We start from the raw sequence: 26,037 nt of genomic DNA on the forward strand, positions 1-26,037 counted from the left end.
CCTGCATCTCTCAGCAACCCAAACACTCCTAACAGATTCCAGCCAACATGGATAATGCTTGTGGCACAATCCTTTGGCTGCGATACGACCTTACTATGACATTCCTAAATGTGAAATGGAGCCCCGTGGAACAGACGGACATATCAGTAAGTTTGCCTTTAATCTCACAGGCGTAATATAAAGTACACCTCTAGGGCAGGAAAGCTAAAGTAAAATCCATGCAAAAGAAAAGAGTCCAAAAGTCAGCAATGTCCAAAACACAAGAGGTGGTTCTGAAGTAGCTGATGCTACATCAAAGCTACACAGACTACTCCAAGGAATTCTCAGCCCAAATGAGGGAGGAAAAGGCACTAACCAGGGCAGTATAGCATCCTACAGAGCAAGTTTGCAACACTACGCTGCAGTTAAATGAGAACTCATAACACTGGCCCCAAGAAAAATCGTATCACTTCGTGTATCAGTGAGATCCAGCTCTCCCTAGCCACGGGGTTATACCTACAGCTGCACCTGCATGTTGTAGCATCACGGGAGCAGGGTCTTACCTGTCAAATCCTCTGCTCTCAAGCTTCCCGATCGGTTCAGAGTAAAGCTCGTCTTGGCCGCAAGCTTCCCTCCCAGCACAGCTTCATGGGACACCACCTTCTTGTTACTCGCCTCTGCAATGGGAAGAAAGGAGGTGCAAAACGGGACAGGGATCAGCTGCAATCTTGGAAAAGCAGGAGACATCCATCCTGAAGCTTGGGGCACCAAGCAGGGACAAAAGGAGGGTTACATTTATCCTCCTGAACTCTTGGTCTGCCCCAGCAACTGCTACCTGTTAAGCAGTGGTGGCCTGTTCCTAGTGTATTTATTCCAGCATTATGGGGACTTCCTAGTGTATTTATTCCAGCATTATGGGGGGGTTGCTCTTTGCAGTGTCAGCCTACACCAAGCTTTCTAAGGGCAGGTAGGGACATTTGCACAGGTCCCTGTGCTCCTGCAGTTCTGCCCACCTGCTCCACATACCAAGTAGCCCTCCTGAAAAAGCAAGGGAGGGCTGAGCACAGAGCAGCTCAGCTCAGTCACGAGCAAAATGAAGTAAGTGACGACGGGGCAGCCGTGCCACTGCATCCCTGCACACTGGACTCCCACCTGGATCTTTCAACTTCCCTTCGAAAGGCTTCAGCGCTCCGGAATATGCTCAACACATCAGATAATGGCAGGCAGGTGCTTTTTACTAATCATTAACTGGCAGCCCTCTCCTAAAGGCCAGCCTCCCGAGTTCAGCTGCTCTGACTAATGGCCATGAAGGTAATGAAGACAGAGGGGAGAAAAGGGAAGAGACCAGAAGAGGGGAAAAAAAATCACAAGAACAGCACAAATTGATTGTTTAATGTACCCTCTTGAGAGCCAATAATGAAATGTCTTAACCCTCTTCGTTTCTCTCTTGAAGCTTAATGTGTGTAACAGATTTCTGCGGTGATGGACGAGTCTATCACTTTGAAGGCATCATGTGAAAGTTACTCCATTAGCGGGGCTTTTCATTTTAAAGAACTTGTGCTAAAAAAAAAATCCATGTGGCATTATCTCCATTTAGGTTCAGACAGCCAACAAAGCATTGCAGGACTTGCCTCTTGAAGGCCCATTAAAGCTTGCCAGACTATAAAAAGCTAACTGGAGTTGTTTAGCTTTCAGCATAATGCTTCTGAGAAATGGCTCTGTCTTTTCAACAAGTTTCTCTCCGTGGCTTCTAATCCAAGCAGGGCTCCAATTATTAAACCACAAATGTGGTACGTACTGTTCGTGCTGGACGGGGAGTTGGGCACGAGGCTCCTGAGCTTCTTCAAGGTGTTCACCGCCACGTTCAGGTAGATGTTCCGACTCGTGCTGCGTTCGTAGGCCACCTTCTCTTCGGACAGAGCCTGCAAAAAACACAGTTCATTACTGCACACTCTCCTTGCACTATTGCTTTTGGAAATAAGCAGGAATATGGCACAAAGATATACTGGGTTTGGGGCCTGTTTAGGCAAGCCAGAGAGAGGAAAAAAGAATATATTAAACTAAGGGCATATAGAAGTATTTTCATATGAAACTTTTCCCTAACAGATTAAAAAAGGAGCTCTGGAGCCTCCTGCAAAAGGCTGTTCTCCCCACTTCATCGGCAGCACGAGGCAAAAGTCTGAGCTGGACAAGAAAAGGAAGTTTTCCTGACAGAAATGAGGGCAAACAGCCACTCCTTGGGTAAAACAGGAACATCCCCCAAGGACTGACAAAGGGGAAATCCCACAAAAGAAATCCCCACAGAATCTGGTTTGCACATAAAACCTGCCATGGCAAAAATGGCCAACTTTGCTTTTGGAAATCCTGCTATACTATCCCTTACTGCTAGAAGGTTCCTTAAAAGCCCAGAAACAAGTTTTACTGATTACATCCAACTTACATATTTATATTTATTTTATAGTAAATATCCCAATCAGAATTTTTTAATGCCTGGCTCCTCTATGGAATTACATGCAAACAGCTGAGTTTTCTGCTTGCACCACACATTTAAAATGTTTCAGCCAACACAGAGGACATTCTTTACTCCACATTTTATTCACAAGCAAGCATGGATGCACCAACCTTGTCAAACGCTTCCTGGGAGGAGGAGCAGAACTTCAGGCACTCATCAATGAACAGATTGAGATATCTTTGGCGGATGTTTGTTGGGACTTTAGCCCCAAATTCTGTGGGAATAACCGGCCTCTGTAAAGTGGTGCTCTAGGGAAGACAGAAAGAGATTATTTGGGATTATTACTTGGAGAAGAATGTTGCTTCGAGACTGTCACACGTCCTGGTATGTTATTAATAGTGGCATGACTTCCTCGCTGAAAAATCTTTTCAAAGCTAAACAAAGTGCATCATCTTCAGCCTCAAAAACACCACCTCAAACTTTTGTGCTGCCTTCAGTATTTTAATTACTTCCAAAAACATCCAAGTTTCATTATACAACTCACAGTTAATTAGCACCAGCAGCATTAGTCACCACACCACATTTACGTATGCAAACAGCCCAGACCATGATAAAGAAAGAGGGGAGATTAGCAAGGTGCCAAACATCACACAGTTAATCGGAGACATGGACACATGATAAATCAGGACGCTTTCAGTGGGATTCCTGTAGCTTCACTGCCTTCCCTTTCTTTTTCATGCCAGTCATGATGCTCCTGAAAGGATTTTTACCCTTAAATTGATAGACACATTCTTCGGAGCAATTATTGATGTGGAGGAACTGCATGTTGGGCTGAGTTACGATCTACTGTTGCAGTCCTCCATTTAGCACCAATTTATCTCCCACAATTTGCCCCATGGCTCAAAGGGAAAGGAGATTTCTTTGCTGAGGAACTAGCAGTAGAAGACCCCAAGGTGAGGGCAGGTATTCCAAAGAAAAGGGCTTTCTCCCCACAAGTATCAACTGCAGCATGAAGTTAACGTGAACATATTTTAACTGTGGATTTAATAGGCAGGACATTAATCCTGCCATTCCGTTCAAGCAGGTGAGAGAAACACCTACAAACTGGGCCAGACAGCACAGACAAACACTCAAAATAAAAATGGGAGATCGATATTCAGGCAGATAAGAGCTGCATTTAAATATTTCTATCTTTTTAAGTTCCTGCCCCCCTTTTTTCTTTTTCTTTTTCTTTTTTTTAATACAGTGCTATCTAGGAAAACCACAGGAAGAGAGAAACCCACTCAATCAATCTAATCAAACCTCACTCTTCAGAGCGTGCTCCGTTTGCAGCACCATGGTTAAACACACCGTCCTCAATGGGGAATGACCAGAAAGGAGGCTGCAGAGAGGGGAGTTCTTTACCTGCAGGGAGGGCACGTGCGCTATCCTTTTCGGCACCGTGGTGCTGGTGGTCTTGGAGGCCATCCCAGCCAAGGTGCAGGCCTTCAGAGAAAGGGTGGCTGCTTCAGAGTCACTGGGCGCTGTGACATTCTTGGCAGGAACAGTCTTCTTACCACCCACAGGGCCTGCAAGGAACAGAAATGTATTTAGGTAGAAATCCCATCACAGGGCTCCCGCCAGATCGCCAGGCTGATCTGAACACCAAAGCCGCGTGCTGCAGGCTGTGCTTTGGGAACGCGAGCTGCCCACTCCCCCAGGGGACAGGATGGGTGATTTTATTCTCTTGCACGATAGGACGAAGGACTCCCCTGCTAGGGACTGAGGCTGTTTTTCTTTGTTGCTGCTCTTTTGGATTTGAGATAACTGAGTGATAACTCTTGCTAGGAGGCATTAGCTGCCCATCCCGCCAGCTCTGAGCCCTTCCCTACGCAGGGTCTCTGAGGAGGATAAATTGGCATCTCCCTGCCTGCCCATGACACCTCCTCAAAGGCATGAATGGAAGAGCAAACGAGGAGCCAACGCTCCCCAGAAGGAAGAAACAGGCAAAGAAGGGAGCGAGCCAAGGGAGGTGGCTGAGGGTTGCACTGCTAGTCTGTTCCTTTTCAGAAAGTGATGGGATTTCTCAGGCCCGGGGGGAAGGATCTGGGATTCAAATTCCTGGCTACAACAGCCCCAGATAGTTTGACATCGGGAAAGGCAAGCAGAAGGCAGCGCCTTTGCGACGGGGCTGGGGTCAGGGCCGCGGGTCGGCTCACTCTGCCTGGCTGCGGCGGCGAGGGCTGCGTTGGGCACGTGGGCAATCCTCTTCTTCTCTCCTGGCAAAGAAAGAGAGGCCTTTTGAACGGCCACAGCCAGCTGCGCCGCCTGCTGCTGAGCCAGCCGGATCCTCTGGTAACAGACCTCCTGCGCCGTGGGCGGCCGGGGCGGCCGGGCTACGGGCTTGCCGGGGACCTCCGCCTGCACAGACACAAAAACGGTTCTGGAGCCGCTGCCGCCACCGCCGCTCGGCTCCCCCACCCCAGGAAACGTCCCCTTCCCTTGGGGCGCTCCGTAGAGGCAGCCGATCCCGACGGCGTTGAGGAGGAAAACGCTCGGAGCGGAGATGCTGCCCCAGCAGCAGCAATGTTAAAGGCCCGATCACCGGCCCGCAGGGATCTTCCTAAAACGAAGCTGTGTTTGAGCTGCCATGGTCAACGGCGCAGGGTCACCTCGATGTGTCCAACCAGCGCTGGGCTCTGCCCAAGCTGTCGGCTCCTCCAGCTTCCTACACTACCAGCACTCCCTGGCCTCACTGCATGCATCTCCACGCTACAGGGCAACGAAAATAAGGAACTGTTCCCCGTTCACCTGCGCTACGTGATGCCGAGTTTAGCAGATGGCATCTGCTCTCTGTCCACCAATGTCTTTCTCATGCTTAAGACCCTGGGTAATCTATCCTCGTATCAAAGCAGCTCCCCACCTCCCAGCAGCCTCGTTTCCCTGCTCTCTAGCTTTTATATCTATTTAAAGGCCTCCAATACATGTATTTATGGGATTAGAGCACCAGCCAGGATATAAACTGAGTTGAATTTTAAGCAGGCTCTGCCCCTGCCTCCTCCTGGGAGCTTTGCATTGCTCCAGTCATAACTGGCACAACAAGTTACACACGCAGTTTCTTTGATGGCCACATTTAGGTTACAGGAAAGGTGCCAGAAACGATGTCAGCAAACAGAGACGTTTTCTAATAGCACAAGTATAACAGAGGCTGCAGCAGCAGCACAGGCTCCCACCACACACCACTTAACGCCCTTTGAAATTGCAGAAAGGGGCCTTTCCTCCCGAAACGCCTTCCTTGCACAACCCGCAGGGCCCGTTTGCAACACGGTGTTTCTGAGCCTGCAAATTGGGGCTGAGCTGCCGCCTCCCGCATTCCTGCTCTCTGATGCCGACACCTCCTGGAAGCCCGACCGAGCGCTGTCACCCCTTACACACTAATTACAGGCAGCCAAGTGGGACGGGACATTCGTTCAGTGCCTCACCTTCACCCCGGCCCCTTATTCCTCTGAAAACCGAGCCAAAACGCAGCTTCCTTCCCTTCTAGGGGCTCAGGTCCTGAGTTATAAGTCACAAGGAAGACAGAGGTACGTGGCAAACCCCCAGGGCAGCAGGGCCCAGCCGGGATGCGGAGCGCACCGGAGCGCTGCTGCTCGCCGTGCAGCGACCGCACTGCGGCTCGCGTCTTTAGAAAGCAGTCGGCCATCAGCTGTCACACTAAGAAAACGCATGGAAAGATCTGCACATGTCTAAAAGGCACCTATTTACAATAAATATTTGAGTTACTGAATTTCCAGCCCATTTGCTTCAGTCTCTTATCTCCTCGCCTTGCAAGAAAGGGTCCTTATCAAAACACACGAACTGGCTGAAGAAATGCAGTTAAATAAAATGCAAGTATTGACCTCAATGCTTCAAACTATTAAAAGGAAAGAAACCCTTCCTAGCGAGAGGGGGAAAGAAGAACAGTTTGGGCTACCCAGCTCAAATCAGTGTTTAAGGCTCCACAGTTACTGTGCTGGAACATAAAACCAACAAACCTGTGCTCAGCACCTAGTAGGAAATACATTGGTGAAAACCTGAATTAAAATCTCAGTGAGAAATGGGAGGAAAAACTTTAAAAAAAAAAAAAAAAAACAGAATGTCTTCAAGGCCTTTTTTATTATTCTCTTTGTAAAAAGTAGTTTCATAAGCATGGAAAGAAAAGTATCAAACAGGAGACTACTGACTGAATCAGAGCAGATGTAAACATGATAGAGGATGTAAAATTCCGACAGAATCATAGAATGCTTAAGGTTGGAAGGGACCTCTAGAGGTCACCTAGTCCAACCCCCCTGCACTATTACATCAATCTTGTATTTCACAACAAAAAATACCACCAGACACACGCTTACCTTGTATACAGATAAAAGTTATCTAACTGATATAATGAAGTTAGACTGCAGAAAAAGGAGCACCCCAAGCTGTTCTAGTGAGTTACAAGGTACTGAATCCATTTACTCTTCCACAATTTCTCCCTGTTTATTACAGTTTTGTTGCCAATTGTAATAGAGGCCTTTTAAGAAATCAGAAAGAGGAAAGAAATGTGGCATAAAAGGATTCCAGCACAAGCAGTTCACACTTTCCTGCTGAGTCTGGGACTGCACCCCTGCCCAGTGCTGTAAAAGGACAGAAAATATTAACTTTAGACAAACCGTATTTTTGCTCCTGAGAGTTGCACTTACATTTCCTTGTTTGACAAGATGAGAAATCCTTCTTTTTTGGCCGGGAAATAGAGTAGTCAAAGTATCTTCTGTCTTTTCTTCACTTCCTTCCTCTCTGGATAGCTGGAAAACAAACAAGCAAACTTCCAAAACTGAATAGCCTTGAGGATCCCTTTTCCAGCAGGAGATCTGAAGAGTCTCCCTTCGGGATAACAAGTCCTTGCAGGTGAGGACAAACCTTGATCAGCTGCTAAACGACTGAAACAAAACTCGTTTTGAACCCCCAAACCACCACTGCAGCCACTGAATAGCAGTAATATTGTTCCCACCCAAGCAGCCTTTCCATGAGCTATACACCAAGCAGTTTTGGCATGATTCATTATGGGCTATTCCCCTAACTACCATGAAAAACTCGAATGCCCTTCCCCTGCCAACCACCTACACACACACACACCCCTCACCTTTGTGCCACTCTTAACAGTCCTCCTTCTTCCCCTTCTTCTCCTGGTAGGAACTTGGGTGGTGGCTCATTCCTGTCCCCTGCGTGATTTCGGAGCAGACCCTGAAACCACGCCGAGCACCACGGCCCCACTCCACACTTAGGATAACATTTCCCTGGCGTTTTAGCCACAGCCACATCTGCAGAAAGGCTGCAGTGACAAAGGCCAGGAAGCCAGGAGAAGGTGACAGCACGTCTCTAACTCCAGCTGCTTCCAAGCTATCCTCACAGACTTGTTGTCAGAGGGATGAAAAAAAAACTTTGAAATATTCCTCGAGTTTTACTTGGCTCTTCAGTCATACAAAACACACTTTAGACGTTCAATCTTCAAAACTTTACCTGCTCTCCTGGCAAGCTGGCTTTCAGTTTTCCAACACAGCCACCAGCAAAGCCGTGAACGGGGACAAGACTGACCATCCTGACGAAGCTCGGAGCTAGAGCCGGACTTCGGGATGAGCCGAGGCTCGGCTCCAAGAGCTTGTTTACAAACACGTCACCACCACGAGCACGTTTTGGAGGAGCACCTCGCCCTGTGAATCACTCGGCTCTCTAGGAACCCCATGAGTCTGTTGATTCAATCACATTCCTCATGTACTCTCCAAACCAGCCTTCCAGGGGGACAGCTCCACACTGCCCCTATCCACCTTTCCTCCAGACTAGCACATTGCTAGGATCAAACCACACCAACTGCAGCTATAAAGTTATTCCATAAAGAAAAACAAATGGAGGGACAGATTCCACCCTCCAGAAAAGCAGAGGGCAGGCAGGTAACTACTTACAGGTACACATCTCTCAAATGACCTCTGCACTGCAATGCTTTTTCTGCCCTTTTCCAAAATTACATTTTTGAGCAGGAAGGTCAGGTAACGCACAAGCAAAGGCTGTGGGAAACACATACAGCTGGGCAGCCCTCCACGTGCAAGCAAAAATCCAGCAGTGCTTAGAAGTTCAGAAGAAAACCACTGCACTAGTAACTGCCTTCTAGAGCTTCTCTTGCCAAGGAGTTCCAGATCACTCTAAGAAACATCTCAACTTGTCGGCAAAACAGACCCCTCTCAGAACAGACCTGTGTCGTTACAGCAGCTTTAACAGCCCGACCATTCACACTTACAAATCCAGCTCCTCTTTTGCAAGATGAGCTCTGCTCCCCAGGCTGCAGATCCCGTTTACTTCGGCCTCCACATACAGACTGCTGCGACCAGAAGGGCTTTGTCCATGGCCACTACAAACCTAAAAAACCCCTCAACATTTCTGAGGTAGCTTTAGGAGAAAATAAACGTCCATGAGTAATCCCACCAGAGGAAATTGGTCCTCACCCATTCATGGTTCACACTGCCCTCATCCCACCTCTCTGGAGTAATAATCCCCAAGGGATTTTAGTCCTGTGTGAAGGACTACAGAGGAAGACTTCTCTCAGCTAGTTGAAACAAGTAGCACCACTAAACTAGACCAGGATCCTTTCAGAATTTAGCTCTGAGAGAAACAAGCAGAGCAAATGTTACCTGCTTCTTCAGCCTTCCCTTGTCTTCAGTTTTCACGTCTGTAGACTCATTAAAAATCCTGAGGCACTCTTCCATTGGATCCGACTCAAAGTCCAAGTCCTTCTCTAGAATGGAATAGTCAATGTCATCAGACGTTGAGGAAGAAGAGGACGACTTTGACAATTTGGAGCGCTTCACACTCTTCATCTCTTCATTTTCACTCTGAGAGTCCGAACGACAGTCGTCGCCGTCGGAGTCCGAGCTCACATCAGGGAGTGTGGACGGCAAAGGTCGCCCTTTGTCATCGTCATCCCCACTCTCGTCCCCAAAGAGATCAACGTGACTCAAACTCCGTTGCTTCCGACCCTTCTTTGGATCCCCTTTTTCTTTAGAACTGTCCTTGTCTTTCTTTCGTTCCAGTGCTGGAGCTTTGGTCCCTTTGTCTTTGTTTTTACGACCAGAGGTTTCTTTACCATTTTTCAAGTCAGCTGTTTTCACTTTGGAGTCTTTCTTGCTGCTCCCCAGCTTCTCTGCGCTAGAGCCTTTGATGACACCCTCGTTCTTGCTTTTCCCTGAACTGCTGCTAGGGGACTTGGATTTTTCTTTCTTAAGCCCATCCACTTTTTCTGATTTTTGCTTTTCATTTTTTTTTAAATTCCCATCAGTTTTGACTTTGCTGCTTTTCTCTTTACAGTTTTTCTCCTCGTTTTTTATTTTTACCTTTTCTTCTTTCTTGCCCATTTTGTCTTTTTCTGTATTTTTACTTTTCTCTTTCTTACCAGCCTCGTTGAGGCTGGGTGTTTTACTAAGATCCGGTTTCTTCTTTTTTGCTTTGTCTTTTGAGTCTTTGTTTTTATTTTCAATGTCCTGCTCATTCTTGCCAGAACCCAATTTTGCTGCTTTTGCATTCTTTTCTGACACGTTTTTGGCCACGTTTTTCTGCGAGCTTGGAAGGCCTTCCATGTCAAATTGCACTGCCATTTCTTGGGAAGCCGAGTCGTCCGCTCTGGTGCTCTGCTCTTTGTTGGATAACCCGTCGTTTGATTCACTTTCAGAACCAGCTTTTGATTGTGAACTAACAGAAGTCGGCTTATATTCCGCATCAGCCTCATCTTCAGAGGAGGAGAACCTGGCGCACACCCCGTAGTCATCGGGATCTTCACAGAGCCTCTTTGGCGAAGGACAGTAACACTCCTCATAACTAGGCACCCTACTCCTTTTAGACCCCTTGGGCTCCTTCGTTGTGCCTTTGCTCAAGAGCCTGGCCGAGTAATTCGAAAGCGGGTCATATTCCAAGTCTGTGGAAGGTTTGGAGTCGTCGATCACATATTTATTGTTAGTGACTGAGCAACTGTATTTTTTAGTCTGTGCTACAGCCTTGGGGACGTATTCCAATGAGCTCCCCTTGGATCGGGAAGTGTCCAAAGTGTATTTACTGGACTGGCTAGCAGCAGCTAGAGGAGTAGGGTTGTAGTCTGTGTTATTTAAGTTGTAGCTACCTGGATTATACTCTAAGGAGATAAAAGAATCAGTTTCTGTCACAGCAGCTGATATGGACGTTTGGGAAATAAAGGAAGAGGCCTCTGAAGCGCCAAATTCCTTTGTCGTTTCTAACAGCTCCTCATACTTCTTCTGCTCTCTCTCAACTTCGTTTTTGACGGCCTCGATGGCCTTGTTGACCAATTCCAGCTCCAGAATGCCGGGCGTCATGTCTGTAATGTCGTCCAGAGCACCATTCTCCACTTGCAGCGACGGCCTCGGAAGATCGGGATTATAGGGATCATAGCCACGTTCTGTAAAGGAGAAGGAAAAGAAATTCACAACCAGTAACTCAGGTGAGATTTTCTTTGGAGTATTTTTTGCATTTTTTAAGCTCTACTCTCATCAAAATTCTATACTGAAACGTACCACAGAAAACCATACTGTACCCCTATGGAGTATGTGTTTGATGTAGGAAGTCACTGGTGGTATTCTCTGGCCGGTGGCAGGTACATAACTAGACTGAATTTTACAAACTATTCTCAGATCTGAAAGACTAAAGACCTATTGACAAAGTCCTTAGATTACTCACGGAAAAACTCTATAAATGAAATATTCTTTGTGGCATCAAAGGATAATCACTGCACGAGGACTAAGAGAAACCACGTCCATGCAGTATTACCTGCCTAATTTAACAGAGTGAGCAAAATATAGAGGATTCTAGCATAAAGTCTGTGGATTATGTTCCAGATGCCAATGCCCAAAGTCCAGTCACAGACTCCAACATTACATGAAGTTCAGCACTTCTTGCGGCAGCAGCAAAAGAACCAAGACTTCCTCGGATGACAGACCGCTTGCTAATAAAAAAAAAGCTACAGAGTGCACTACCAAAGCAACCCAACTCAGCTGCACGGAACAAAACACTCGGCCCAGGAGCAGGAGACACCCAGAACTGCAACCCGGCCTTTCTCTTTTCACACAACCCCTTTAGGTGGCCTATGGCACGCAGATATTTACAGGACTGTGACCGAGGAGCAGCTCTCGTTTACAGATGAGTAGAGAAGAAGTGTGGAGAAGGAATTTACCCCGAGTGTTTGGATGCCTCTTGCACGTTTGCTTTTCTATTTTTATTGGAGCGGAGCACGTGCCTGTGCTTTGAGAGAGGAGCCCGCGAGCAGCAGAGCAGGGGGCTCGTGAAAGCTCCGGCCGGGAAGCCCCAGGCAGAGCTTCGCTCGTCCCCAGCAGCCCCGGGGCGGCTCTCGCCGTCCTCCCCCGCATCCCACCCTTCTCTCCCCGCGCCTCCCATCTCGTTTTTGGCCTCCAGCCTTCTCCGCCAGAGCACGGGGTTATTAAGCCTGACTAACCCTATTTCCCGCGTGCTCCATGGCTGATGTTGCAGCCCCTCGCAGGGAGGTGAGCTCAGCAGCGCCCCGACACCCTGGCCCTGCACTTCTATAGCAATTAGGTGATCACCAGGGCACTAATGAGGGGCATTAGTGGGATATTAATGGAAGCCCTCGCAGGAATTCCCACTTACCACCTGACTCAGGAATAAACTATGTGTCGTTTATCCACACAGGCTTCTAAGAAATGAATAAGAGCTCTACATTGCAACAGGTCTCCTAAAACAATGACAGCAATGGTGCAGGAAAAGCTTGCAATTTCATACTCAAAGGTGTATTCTAGAATTTAAAAAAAGAAGAAAGGTTTGGTCACATATTCAGAAACCTCCCATGTACAGCCTAGAGCTCTACAGGATGGAACCTGTCGTTTTCCTGCTGCTGGCTCAGCAAGGATGCAAAACACGGTAGCAGAACGAGGGCTGCGGCGTGCGACCGGTGGTTTCCTGCGCCACGGGCTCAGCATTAACCAGCAGCACGTTCTGTTTTCCAAGCATGGGTTTATTGCCCGCGATCCGTCACAGACGTGAAATAGCGACAACCCCCATGGCAATAACCTCTGAAAAGGCAAAATTTGCCATCCTGGGCTGGGGCTTTCCAAGTGCTTCTGCTCTGGCTTGGAGCCGGCTGACCAACGGATATGAAAACGCGGGGAAGAAAAGGTGGAATCCTCCTCATTTTGGAATTAGTTGAGGCAATTAATTGACTCCATTTAACAAAGTCTCCCCACATAAGTTAAACGCTGCCTTTTGACTTGCAAATCACTTTCAATACCCGCTTGATCACAGGGCCTGGATGCTGACTATTCCAGAGGAGCTTCTTCCCCTTTGCTAGAATGAGAGCAGTAAAACTACCTTTCTAATGGGAAGATGTAAAAGAATAAAACAGTAAATGGAGAAAGACCAAAAAAAAAAAAAAAAGCAGCCCCTTCAGGCTAGTAAGGATGAGAGAATTTCTTATACCAGGGACAGCAGTGACAGGAGAGTCCCTTCTGCCACCCTCACATCAGCATTAGCTTGTGCAGATTTGGGGGTGTTTTGTTTTTTGAGCATCCATGGATGCTCAAATCCTTCTGGTCATGAGGAACGATGCTGCTCCCCTTTTGGCAGAATTAACCTCCAAGCAGGCCTAATAATAGAGACCAAGTGAAAATAAAGGCCCCAGCTTCATAAATCGCTTTACCTCTTGGGATGGCAAAGGGTTTTCTTTATTATTATTATTTTTCCCAAACCAGTTAGACACTGGTTGAGCAGGCACCCTGGGCAGAGGCAGCCGACGTCACCACGTTGCAAACAACGACCTTCGCCGGGTTCGGGACCAGAACCAGGGCAGAGAGGAACCCGTGGGACTATTTCCCAAGCTCCCTCTTTTTCTGCTATTCCCAAGGGCCCAAACTTAGAGCATTTCCAAAATGCAAAGCAGAACGTTGCAGAGGGTGATGTGCACTGGACAGACAGACCTCCCAGAGACGACTTAGAAAAAGAAGTCATGAAGAAACAGATAGAAGTGGAAAAGCGAAGATTAAAGCAGATACAAACAGCTTCATCATCAAGGAGGTATATATGAATTTCTGAAAATAATAACTGTTAACCTCATAGCTGAAAACAAACTGCGAGGTCTCCACATGCCCCTTCTCCTGGATCTCCACCTCAATTCTCCCCGTCTTGTGAAACCATCAACTGTGGAAAACACCAGCAAAGTGATGGGCTGGAGGAGGCAGCTGTTACCTTCAAACACAGGATGGGGATCTAAAATTTGGCATGAGTCTAGCCAGAGGGTGGAAATCTGGCAATTTGCTCAGGGATAAAGAGGAGGTGGTTAACAAAAAGCTCTGAAAATGCCCAGTATGGAGTGAAACCCAACTCAAAGAGATCAGTGAAACAAACGGTGGCACCTCCGAAGACAAAAGCAAAACTATTTTAAATGCTTCAAGATACAGGAAAAGTAAAACACAAGCTGAGCATTGGCTCCAGGGACCTAACAAGAAAATGGGCACAGTGCAATTGCTCTGTATTTGCAAGCGAGAATAAACAATTTCAATAGAATTGCATTTATACTGTACCAATAAAACTACCAGCTTAAAAAAGTTTGTAGCAACTACTGTTGTGATGCAAAAAGAATACCCTGCCTAGAGCAAGGTTTGCAGGCAAGTCGGGTGAGATTCTTGCGATCAGTTAATGAAATTTAACGAAAATAAAACACAAGAACCTGCAGATTTTCTCCACAAAAGACTCGTGTAAATGGGCTCCACTCTCCTCATTAGGCCTGTTCCCTTTGGCCACGACGTGTTTGCAGATAACAGTGCAAATACAAGCTGGAGATTTTAAATAGAGAAATCCATATATATGTGTGTGTGTGTGTGTGTATATTTTATATCGACCCGCAGATGGCCCAAGTCAGAGGCATTAAATATGCTGCCTGAAACGAGGCCACCTATTCAGATGCCTGATTAAACTCCGAGGAAGCCGGGGAAGGGAAGGGGCTCTGGGTGCCCGGGTAAGCGCCACGCACGCGAGCACGGCCTGAAACACTGGGATGCAACATTCCAAGGAGCCTGCAGCAGCTTGCTGCGTTTATTACCCTCCTTTGTAAGCATTCACACAAAAACCTGCACTGTAAAGATTACTACAAGATGAATTATGTTGCTTCTGCTATAGGAAATGACTACAGTATTTCTGCAGAAGCAAAATGAGGGAAATAATTCTTTTCAATTGATGTAAAATTGAGATTCCACCCTCTCCTTTGAGTATCACAAGATAATGAGATTTGAGAGGACAACTCCTTATAGGACTGTTAACAGGACTGTTTGCATTTTAAAGAGCGTCTCCACTGCAATTTTCATAAATTTAAATTGTGCGCATTAGAAATCGCATGCAATAATGTAAAATAGTCCTCCCAAGACACAAAAAGCTGAAGTTAAACATGAACACCACAAAAAATAAGTAACTAAAAATTCATATGGGGCCACAGGAACAATATTAAGCTACAAGTACTTTAGAAGATACCAGCATTGTCCAAAATGAACCCCACTTAGAGCTGCTTCAGCAAAAAGGATACGGAAGTGAAAAACAAGCTTCTCCAGAAAACCCAGGTTGCTTTTTTTTTTTTTTTCTCCTGGTTATAGTTATGTGGGTTTTGGAAAATGAGGCCTCAGCTCTAAGGTGGAGCTGCTTTAATAAAGGGCTCTCCTCGCTGCACACTGGTCCTTCTCGTTTTTGCAGCAGAAGGCAGTAAACACAGGCTGACCTTAAACGAAAACGGAGAGGCCTTTGGTGCAAGGTCACCTGTTGGGTATTAAAACTTATTTTACAGTGAATCATTCTATTAAATATATATATATATATATTTCCAAGCAGCCTAACAGAGCACATAGTTGAGAAGCTTTATAAACACCGGCCTCTCCAAACCTGCGGATTTTGGAAGTCGTCAAGTTTTTGCATGCAAGTAGGACAAGGGTGGTAACCGTCTTGCTCGCAGATATTGTGAGAGTTGCTGAGCCCCAGCAGCTGCTGCTAAGGAAAAGGGAGACAAAAATTAGAAGCAGGCAAACGGGTGACAACTCAAGTCTCAAAAAGCAAAGGTTTGCCAGGCAAACTGCAGAAAAGACAGCAGAAAAAATGCTAAAAGATGGCAAAAATGTCCAGGGTTCTCTGAATTCACCCGTTTTCCTGAGTCACTGGAGCTGGCAACAAAAGGTGCATTCACCAGGAAAGGAATAGGGGGAAGGCAGAAGCTGTCAGGAGACCTCTTTGGAAAAAAATAAATTAAAAAAAGCCATTTTTTTCAGCACAGTCAGAACGGCTCTGTTAGCTTAACAGCTTCCCTGTGTTTACAGTGTCAGTACTCAGCAAACGGACAGGCTCAGCGATTACGGAAAAATTATCACCACTGGAAATTTATTTTAAGCTTTTCATTTAATATTTCACAGAAGAGATTGTGGTTTCTCAAGGACAAAATGGTTCAAAAAGAAAAAAAAAACAGCAGCAAGATGAATGCTGCTATTTGTCATTATTCAACAGCTCAAAGGAAATGGCAGCTCTGGGCTCAGATCTCTCTTGCGAGTACCCAAGGCAAATTTCTATAACATCCAAACACTTAAAAATAATACTGAGATTTCAAATACGGTATTTCAACTAATTATCCAGTGTAAATGAGTTAGGAGGGCATGCAAGGGGAGCCAAGAGAAATGTTTCTTCCACTTTAGGCACAAGCCTGATGATTTTGTGCTCCTTTCTAAATGCTACATTTAATTATTAAAATTAAAAACAAAGATATAGGTGACCTTGTGCTAAAGAACAGCCGGGTTGTAGGGAGAGATACCTCAGAGGCTCTAGGGGAGCTGAGCTCCCCCTGTGCACTTTATTCCTTGCAGTTTTTACTCCTTTAGGGGTGCCTGATGCACCAAAGCGCAACAAGAGCCAGCACAGCCGTTTCTTTAGTGGAAAAAGAAAGGAGGAAACACGTAAGGGAATAGAAAGTCTTATATTGGTGAGGCTGAGCAGTCACAGCGCTGTATTTTCCCACCTGCTGTGACAAAACTGCTCAAATCCTGCTCCGGTTTCGCCAGGTGCTGTCGGCCACCGCTGCAGCTCCGCACAGGAACAACTCACTGCGGTCGGAAGCTCGTTTTGGTGGAAACACGCTAGGGAACAGCCCCAAAAGCAGCTCAAAACCCGGCTTTTCCGGGAGGCGCAATGCACAGCCTCTACTTCTACTCCAAAAAATCCAAGGATGCCAGAGCTAAAGGCACCCGCAAAACGATGGGTTACACTTCTGCGCTGCCCGAAACGCTCCGTTCCGCTGCGGAGTTGCGAGCAGGGAGAGGCAGGGAGCATCGGAGCAAGGGCAAAACCGGCGAGAAACCCAACGCTTCCCCAAGGAGGAAAAAACACCCACTGCGGGATGTCTTCCTTAATCCAGAAAAGAACGTGGACACCAAATAACCGGCACATTCAGCAAGGGGAGAGGAAGGAAAGGTTGGTATCCAGAATACTACAGGAGTGTCCGGACTGACAGCCCTCCATGGCAGCCGGGATGGAATCCAGCTCCCCACGGACACTACGGACACACGGAGGTGGATGATCAGCGCTTACAGTCCTTGGAGCTGTCTCCATTCCCTCGCTCATTTTAGCTTTAAAGATGTTCCTCAGTCAACAAGGAAAGCTGGAAGTAGGTTTGGAAAAAACAACGATAATGAAACTTCCAGGAAAAAGACCAGGAGACCCTTGCACGTCTCTCGTACAAGCACTAGGTAAAAATAAGGATCTATTTCAAAACTCAGTGAGTATTTTCAAAGACAACAGAGTTAAAAATAAGTACTTAGAAGTATTCTGCTCTCGCCTTTTCTCCCCATCTAACTCTGCCCTGAAATGTTGCTTCTAGCAGCGCGGCCGCAGGGCGTAACTCTACTCCCGAGCCCCCATCTTACTGCAGCCGCTTTGCAGCCCCTCTCTGGCTCGCTCAAGATAAGTTATCTCCTCAGCACCTGCCTCATTTCTGTAGCTCTTTACTGTAAATGGTTTCTATTAAAAATCAGGAAAAAAAAAAAAAAGACTAAAAGACAGACAAGGTTTCAACGAAGTCATAACCAGACCCACTGAAAACCAAAATCAAACAATAAAGAAAAGTCCCTTTCAAGCTACAATGCACTGAAAACCTTCAGCTGTGGCGGATGGAGAACTCAGACCAAAACTCTGCCTGGTTTGAGCTGAGCTGCAGCTCGGCCGCGAGCCCCAGAACGAGCAGCTGCTTTATGACTCGGACACCTGCGGCCTCATGGACTCCTTCCACCGCCCAACGCACCCGCTCCTGGGTTTCAGTGCGGCTCCTAAGAAAAAGACCTGATCTCAGAACGATCAAAATCCCTCCCAGCGCAGCCCTCCGGGGGCAGCTGCGCTTTGCTACAGCCCCACGTTTTGCCCCGGGTCTCCCATTAAAAGAGGGCTGGACGCGTGAGCCCCCAAAGCGCCTGCTCACGCGGCGGTTACCTGGGCTCCCCGCCGAGAGCAGACACTGCAGATACTTGTTCATGGCGCGCGGCGCCCGCACGCGCTGAGCCAGCACGCCGGCCGCGCCGGAGCCGGGGCAGGACTTCCCAGGCCGGGTCCCGCCTCGGCGGCTCCGGGCAGGTGGCTCCTTCCCGCCCTGCGGCTCCGCGGCCGGGGCTCGTCCGGCGCCTCTGCCACCTGCCCACCCCGCGGGACGGGCCTGACTGGGGGGGAAGCGTTTGGGAAACCCCGGGCTCGGAAATTTCCCTGTGCGCTGCCGCCGTGCATAGGGGAGGGAAAAAATATCAGAGCAAGTGCGTAAACGTGAGGCAGGATCACCGCACAGAGCAAAGAGGCAGTGACACAGACCCCGCCGATGGGGAAGGGGACGCGGGGGCCTTGCAGGCGGTGGCACCGCGGGGACCGCCGCTCCTCTCGGAGGCGGACACGGATTTGCTCCCTCTCCCAATGTGCATGAGCAGGTCTCCCCCAGGCAGCGCTCAGGCACCTGCTGTCCCCCGTGGTGACGGGGGGACGAGCAGCCTTCGCAGCACGCGCCGGCGCCCCGCGCTTTCCCGGACGTCTCGCACGCGGAGCCGAGCGCAGCCCGCGCGGGGACGGAGCCAGCAGCGGGACGAGGCCAAGGGCTCCCCTGCGCCCGAGCGGGGCCAACAGGAGCTGAACGGGGCACGTGCGGGGTTGCGGGACAGGAATCCGCGGGAAGGATCAACTGCTCCCAGCTGGAAGGGGCCCTTCGAACACGCAGTCCAGACCTGCAGGGCTGGGCAGGTTGGCGCTCACATCCCCGCGGCAGGAAAACCTCTCCGCAGGCTTCAGACCCTACGAGGGAGCTGCTGAGTACCCACCCGCGCGCATGGTGTTAAGGTAATCATTTCAAAGTGCAGTTTTAGGGTCGTTATTTCAAGGCAGGGGGCGGAAAGGTCCCGTTTTCCCATCTCGGGATCGGGGCAGAGAGGGACTCGCAGCTCCGCACCCGGCCGCGTCTTTCTGCTCCAGGCTCTCTGCGCCGCCTCTCAAGCAGGCCCGGATGCCGCTATCCAACAACAACAACAAAGAATCCTGGGAGCTGGGATTCCTTAAGATAGTCATAAAGAGTCGCATCCTGCTGCTTTTATGGCTTTCAGCACACTCGGGACCTGGATTTCGGGCAGAGACGGGGAGGAAAAAGAGAGAGACCGAGACCTATGGGGCTCCTCCAGGCTCTCGAGGAGCCGCTTTCCGGACTGCTGGCTGCCCTTTCCGCCCGCTCCCGCTGCAGCTTTTAAGAGCTCTTCACACACATTCAATGATCCTTTCATCCTGCTCCGAAGCAGGTGGATGTCAGTTGTTCTGTAGAGAGGAAAAGCACTTTTAGCCAAGTCAGGATGGCGACGCAGTCTCCAGCTCCCTGATCCTGCAAAGTTTCAGGGCCCTCCTGGCCTTGGAGGGCACCGTATGGAGAACAGGGATCATCTGCACTATGGACACCCAAACACCTCGCTGCCGCCAGGCCCACAGCGGGAACGGGAGCAGGACATGGAGAGGGGCCACGAAGCAGCGGCAGGATCCAGCCCACGCGGCACCTGCCCACGGCCTCTCCCACCACAGCCTGGTAACAAGGGTGGTCAACAGCTCCTGCAAACAGGAGTCCAGCTGCAGCATGAGGGTTGCACCCGTTATAATCAGGAGCTGAAGCCCCACCAAAGGTTTGGGGTCATTGCTAGCCCCAGTCTGATCCCCAGGGTCAACGTCACTCAGCAGCTTCCTCCTTCAGACCCTTTTTCATTACCCTTTTTACTGCTGCAGAGAGCACGGGCCAGCACCGCAGCTCTCACCAGAGATCCCCACCTGCCTTGCCAAAAAAAAACTTTAGATTTTAAAATTTACTTACAGAGCAACATAATTAACCAGGTTCAAAATGCCCAAGGGCATTTTCACGAGGCTACTTAAAAATAAATGAGTTTCAGGAAAAGACAAGCAGCTTCTCTTGCAGGCAGCAGCCCCTGCTCTCAAGAAGATGGTTGCCTGTTTCCAGCTAAACTACGGCACCCTCTAGTGCATATCTCCAAAACATCCATCCCAGCTATGGGAGCGTCAGGAAGCCGGAGGAAAAGGCAGGAACACTCAGTGTGCACCTATCAGGTGAAGTTAAGCTGTAACAGGGCTTAAAAATAACGGTAAAGAGGCATTTTGCTCCTAAAGACACCAGGCATTTTATATAATACACCCCAAACCCCTCGGAGAAGACGGTGCTTTGCAGCAGGTTCTTGAATCCTATTTTGCTCAGTGCAAATCAACACAGAAAAACATCCCTGCGGCCAGGGGGCATTCCGAGCTACCGGGTGGGACCACCCTGGGAAGAGCTGGCGACGGAGCCTCCGCACGGGGAGCCGGGGGCACCGGGCGCAGCCCCGCGGCCGTTCGGGGTCTCGAGCGCAGGACAGACACCGGGCCCAAAGCCCGAGGCTGGCACTACCCCAAAGCCAGAGCCTCCCTGCAAGGCAAAACACAATAAATAACCAGCCCAGAGCACAGATTTCATCCCCTGAGTCATCGGGATCATTTCTCCCATCAATACACCTCTCCTTCACAGCCAGCTCCCACAGTAACGGTTTTTAGGGCCGATATCAGAAGCTGCACAGACTTCCCAGGTGCACGGGAGGTTTTGACTAAAGGTCGAGTTTCTCTTCTCCATTTGGTAACCAAAACCTGAAGTCATTCCAAAACCAGACCTGGCACCAGCTTTTATGCAGTGCCACAGCAGCCATTCCGGGGAGTTAACCAAAAGGAGCAAATCTAATGCCAAAACTGAGCAGATATTTGAAGATAAGATGAAATACGACATGGAAAGATAATGATAAGATCACGCATCGATGGTGACCCGCGCCCACAGCAACCCAGCAGCCTAAAAGGTTCCACGGAGATTTGCAAATTCAAAAGATCCCTAAAAGGGGCAGAGATTTTAAGATATTTAGGGTGATTTAAGATATCTAGTGTGAAGCCTGCCTGTGGAACCCTTGTGCATGCACACGATTGGGTTGTTTTGTTTTTTTTTTTTTTTGAAGTTAAACCAATTTCTTCATAAATTGACCCGGTCATCAGGGATCCCCAAAACCAGTAACGTTCCCGCTCCGTGAACAACCCGGTATTAAACCGGCACAAATCCTCCCGCAGAGCTGCCTTATCCCGGCAAGGCTGCCAGGGAAGATCCCGGCAGCGACCCCAGGGCACGGCGGCTTCCACAGGCCGCGAACAAGCAGCTTCGCTCCTCGTTTCTCCCCTCAGGAGGAGGGAATTTTTTTTTTTTCTCCTGCAGACAAAACGTAACGGCTGGAAGGAAACGGCGCGGATGGAAGCGCGGGGCGGACGAGGCCGCGCAGGCTCCTCCCGCGGCCCGGCCTCCCCCGAGGGCCCTGCGGCGCCGCGGCCTCGCCCCAGGCCCTGCCCGGCCCCGCGAGAGCCCCGGTACCTGCGCCGTGGGCGAGCGCGGCCGCCGCCGCCGCGCCGGGCGCTTCGCACCGCGCCGCCACCGGGGGGTGCCGGAAGTGGCAGTAGGGCCGGCGGCAGGGCGGGCCGCCGCCCGGGCCCCCGGCGTTCAGGAAGGGGCAGTCGATGCCGCGGAAGTAGCCGCTGGACCGGAGCATCGCGGCGGCGGCGGCGGCTCACGACAGCCCCCGCCTCACAGCGCCGGCCCCGCCGCCATCTCGCGCGAGCCGGGTCCCGGCCGCGAGGCCCCCACGAAGCCGCTGCCCGCACAGGGCTGCCCGCCGCGCGCCTGAGCGGAGCGCGCGGGGGCGGGGCTACAGGGAGGGGCGGGGCTATGGAGGGGAGGGGCTAAAGGTGGGGGCGGGGCTAGTCGGGGAAGGCAGGAGGGGGCCATGGGGAAAATGTCGACCAGGGCGGGCGCCGCGCGGGCCCCGCCGCCCTCCTGCTCCCTCCTCAGCGCCCGCTCCGTGGCCCAACCGCCTCCCGCGAGGGGGTCCCGCGTGCAGGAGACCCGGCCGGGGACAGCCCCAACTCAGCCATGTTGGGCTGTGTTGGCGGCTCCTGCGGGCGTTTGTCCCGGCTGGCACGGGGGCGGCTCGTCCCCCTCATCCCGACGCAGGGATGAGGCCGTGTGGGAACAGCGCGGGCCCAAGGAGGGAACCCCATCCAGGGCCACGCACTGCAGTGGCCAGCAAGGGTCCCAGAGGGCACGGGGAGGAGGTGGAAGAATCCGTGGCCCCAGGGAGGGATGAGATCCCCAAAGCACATCCAAAGTCTCTTTGAGAATAAAGCGTCGCCTTCATTTTCAAGCTGGAGAGGATCCCGGCTCCTCGACACCTGTCACCAGCCCCAGCGCGTCCCAGTGTCCCCAACCCAAGGAGGCTGGGAGAGGATCAGAGCAGGGGCTGAGCGGCCCCGAACCTCCACCTGCCCCCAGAGCGGCACACGGGCCGTTTCAAACAGAAGTGTTTTTTTTTTTTTTTTTTTTTTTTCCTTTAAAACAGCTTTTAAAGCCATGAGGATGAAAAGGGCAGATCCACGGCTCTCGCTCCAGAGAAAACACAGGCACAAGTGACTGTACCCGGTACTGGGACCACTGAGCGCTCCCCCACCGGCTCCAGACGCCTCCCAAGGGCAATAGAAAAGCGAATTTTCTCCACAAAAGTACAGTTTTTATTTTTCCAACATACGTACACCTATTTTATATAACTCCCGCGCCCCGAGGAATGGGATTCCCCCCTTCATAATCCCCCCCGAGCTCACGTGACTTGCGAGCTGGCAGAAACGAGATGGAATAAAAGAAACCGCCCGTTTCCATCCGGACCGGGAAGACCCCGCCTGGAAAAGCCGCCCGCGGCCAGGCCGAGGCTGAGCTGGATGATGCTCGGGACCCGCCGGGACGCGCCGGGCCCGCGGTCCCCTCGTGCCGCCCGGGAGCCGCCCCGAGGGAGCGCCTGCCCCTTCCGAGGGGTCCCCGCAATGTCCCCCGCGGCGGGGACGCTGGGCCCTGGTGTCCCGGTATCCCGCTATCCCGGTGTCCGGGTGTCCCGACGGTACCGGGAGCGGCGGCGCTCGGGGGGGTCCCAGGGCACCTCCTCGGGCCCCGCCCACAGGACGGGCCCACCCGGCCCCGCCCCCAGAGGCCCCGCCCCCAATAAAGGTTTCACTTCATAATGGCCACGCCCAGCCCCCTCGGCCACGCCCAAGCACGACCCGTCCCGCCCCTTTCCCCGCCCCCCTCTTGGCCCCGCCCCCTCCCCGCTGTAGCCGGACGGGGGTCCCGGGGCTCCGGCCCGACGGGTCGGGGCTTCCCCCGCCCCGCACAGGGGGGAACCGGAGCCCAGGGCGGGTGACAAGGTGACACACACGGACACAGACGCAGGGCCAAAGGGGGGTCGTCCCATGAGCTCCTTTTCCCCATCAAACCCCGTTAATTAGTTTAAGGACGCCCCTTCCCCTCCCCCCCCAACTCTTTCTGCAGTGCTGGAAATTCTATGATTTTTTTTCGGAGAAAAAATAAAAAATAAAAACATAAAAATAAATAAAACGAGGGTCCTACTCGCAATTTAGTTTCTCCAAAAGCAACTGCTCACTACCCCAACTGCTCATTACCCCAGCCGCTAATTACAGCCCCAGATCCGCGCCCCCCAGCTCGCCCGGCCCCGGCCCCGGCCCCCCGGCCTCGTCCCCAGGCTGTCGCTGGCCGGGCCGGGCGGTGACGCTGGCGGTGGCGGCGCTGGCCCGGCCGTGGGCTTCCCTTCGCCGTCCCAGCCTCGAGGCTCCGCTCAGGCATAGGATGACAAAGGGAAGCTCACAGGGACGGGGCTCCTCCAACGGGACGTCCTGGAGCCGACCCTGCGGACAGAGGGGAGAAATGAGCCGGGATGGGGAGGAAAGGGTGCAGGAGCCGGGCCGGGGGGCCAGGAGACCCCAGCAGTGCAGGGGACAGCTGGGGACATGGAGGGGCCGCAGGGGTGCACGCAGGGGACACACGCTTGGGTTTTTGGGGGGATATCCATGTGTGTTTGTGCAGGTGCATGCACAGGCATGGAAGGCAGTGTGGGGAGGGTGCACACGGCGTGTGCATGTGTGTGTGCATCCTTGTGTGCACATGTGCATCCGTGTGCTTGCACACCCGTGTGCGTGCGTGCCCCCGGGCATCCGCACATCCGTGCACGTGCACACGTCGGCGTCTGCACAGTGCCTCTGCGTGTGACTGCGTGGGGTGCAGGGGTGCAGCGAGCCCTGGGTGCACGCACGCCCTTGCATGCACCCCTGCACCATGCGTGCACCCCTGCGTGCCCGTGCGTGTGCATGCACACACGTGTGCATTGCAGCACTGCGTGTGGTGGCAGCTTTGCCCCCGCAGGACGGGACAGCCCTGGGCACAGGGGGCACCCAGTGTGTCATCCCCAGGGACCCCAAAACCCCCAGGCCCTGGGCCCGGACGCAGCCCCCGCTGCCGCCCCGCTCACCTGGCCGTGCAGAGCGATGCTGCCCACGGATCCTCTGCTCTTCCTCTCCTTCCTCCTTCCCTGCATCCTGGGCAAGCGTCCGGCAGAGCCTGTCACCGCGGCCTCGTGCCCCTGGTCCTTCCCCTCGCCCTTTTATACCGTCCTCGTTCATATGACAAGCACGTGAAAAACGGAGCCGAGCTTGGAAAAAAAAAAAAGCTCCTTAAGGCGCTTTAATTCACTCCGCATCGTCCCATGACTGAGCTCGGCCTGTGAGCGGGGTCTCATGACCACGGCGCAGGGTCCCGCCAGCAAAAGCCGCATTGATGCCCCCCCGCTCGCCCCACTGCGACTTAACCCCCTTGGCCGGGTCCCCCTCGGCCCTGGCCGATGCTCCCGGCACCAGTCGGGTCCCTCCCGCCCGCCCGGGGTGCTCGAAGCCTCGGGGAGCAGTGACGGCAGCTGCAGCTCGTGGTCGGGGATGTCCCCAAGGACACGTCCCCTTCCATGCACACACACACACACACACATGTTGCACATCCATGCACACGTGTGCACGCGCGCTCCCAGCCCGTCATTTCCCGAGCCATGAGCACACGGAGCCCCTCGCTCACTGGGGCTGCGACTTCAAGACGATCCAAGGGGCACTGGCCCTGTCACCCTCCCTTATTCTGGGAATTTGCCCCATTCCCAAACTGCCCGGGCTCCTCCTGCCTCTCCCAAACTGGTGCCAGAAGCTTGAGGGCAGCTCAGGGCCCAGGAAGGCATCGGCACCTCCCATCCCCTGCTCTTTTTCCCTTCCATTTCAGCCAATGTTTCCTCCTTTGCCTTTCCAAGTGCAGGGCGCACATTCCGATCCCATTCCCGGCATGGCTGGGATGGGGAGGGCGACCCCTGTGCCAGCAGTGCTGGGTCCCGGCCCCTCACAGGGCACCTTGCAGGTCCTGGTTTTGGGGACCAGGCTGAACTTTTCCACCCTTGTTTTTCCCAAGGAGTAAACAGGGAGCCAGACAAGCCGGGTGCCCTGTCCGCGCAGCCGAGCCTCCCCGAAGGACCCGCAGTTCAACAGGAAACAGGCAGCAGTAAGAGGATAAAAATACATTTGCTGCAAACAAAACATCTCTGTGCCGGGATTAGGGAGCTGCAGGCTATTCCGGCCCGGCGGCGCTGCCGGGGGCCGAGGGAGCCGGGCACCCAGAGCAGGGTAATCCCAGCACGGCCGCACGCGGAGACGATCCTGCTGCTGCTCCTGCTGCTGCTCCCGGCCGTGGTGGGGGACACGGGGCCGAGGAGCTGGGGGGCCTCAGGGACACGCGTGATGCTCGGACGAGAGGCACCCTGGAGCGCGGAGGCCCCGGAGCTGCTCCAAGTGTGGCCTAAGGAGATTATTGCTCCGCACATGACTCCGATGGGAACCGTGGGGAGGAGGGGACGTGCAGGCGATGCGGGTGCAGGGAGCTCGAGGGGCCCCGGGTGGCACTGGGGCTTTGCAGGGAGCCAGCACCGAGGGCAAGGGATGCCCAGACCCAGGAGCAGGGAGAGGGGCTGGATCAGCTCACGGAGCAAATGCAAGGCTCAAAGGGACCGGTGCCGAGCGGGCACCCTGGCAGATGGGCACACGGGCGAAACCGTAAATCTCAGCTC

At 51.9% G+C, this 26,037-nt stretch overlaps 1 protein-coding gene across 1 annotated transcript in view; it reads right to left on the reverse strand.

Moving 5' to 3' along the window:
- Positions 1 to 21,603, reverse strand: part of REXO1 (RNA exonuclease 1 homolog) — a 34,252-nt gene extending 12,649 nt beyond the window's left edge. The window contains exons 1-8 of the mRNA XM_088527331.1: positions 21,423 to 21,603; positions 9,109 to 10,880; positions 7,129 to 7,230; positions 4,630 to 4,831; positions 3,836 to 3,999; positions 2,602 to 2,739; positions 1,778 to 1,901; positions 543 to 656 (exon numbers count right to left, since the gene is read on the reverse strand). Coding sequence (XP_088383457.1) covers positions 543 to 656; positions 1,778 to 1,901; positions 2,602 to 2,739; positions 3,836 to 3,999; positions 4,630 to 4,831; positions 7,129 to 7,230; positions 9,109 to 10,880; positions 21,423 to 21,597 — 2,791 coding nt within the window. The 5' untranslated portion in view covers positions 21,598 to 21,603. The remainder of the gene's footprint in view (positions 1 to 542; positions 657 to 1,777; positions 1,902 to 2,601; positions 2,740 to 3,835; positions 4,000 to 4,629; positions 4,832 to 7,128; positions 7,231 to 9,108; positions 10,881 to 21,422) is intronic.
- Between the last annotated feature and the right edge of the window lie 4,434 nt (positions 21,604 to 26,037).

Source organism: Tinamus guttatus, unplaced genomic scaffold, assembly GCF_059628265.1.
Source record: "Tinamus guttatus ecotype Peru unplaced genomic scaffold, ASM5962826v1 Tinamus_guttatus_pri_ptg000280l, whole genome shotgun sequence".
Taxonomy (NCBI): domain Eukaryota; kingdom Metazoa; phylum Chordata; class Aves; order Tinamiformes; family Tinamidae; genus Tinamus; species Tinamus guttatus.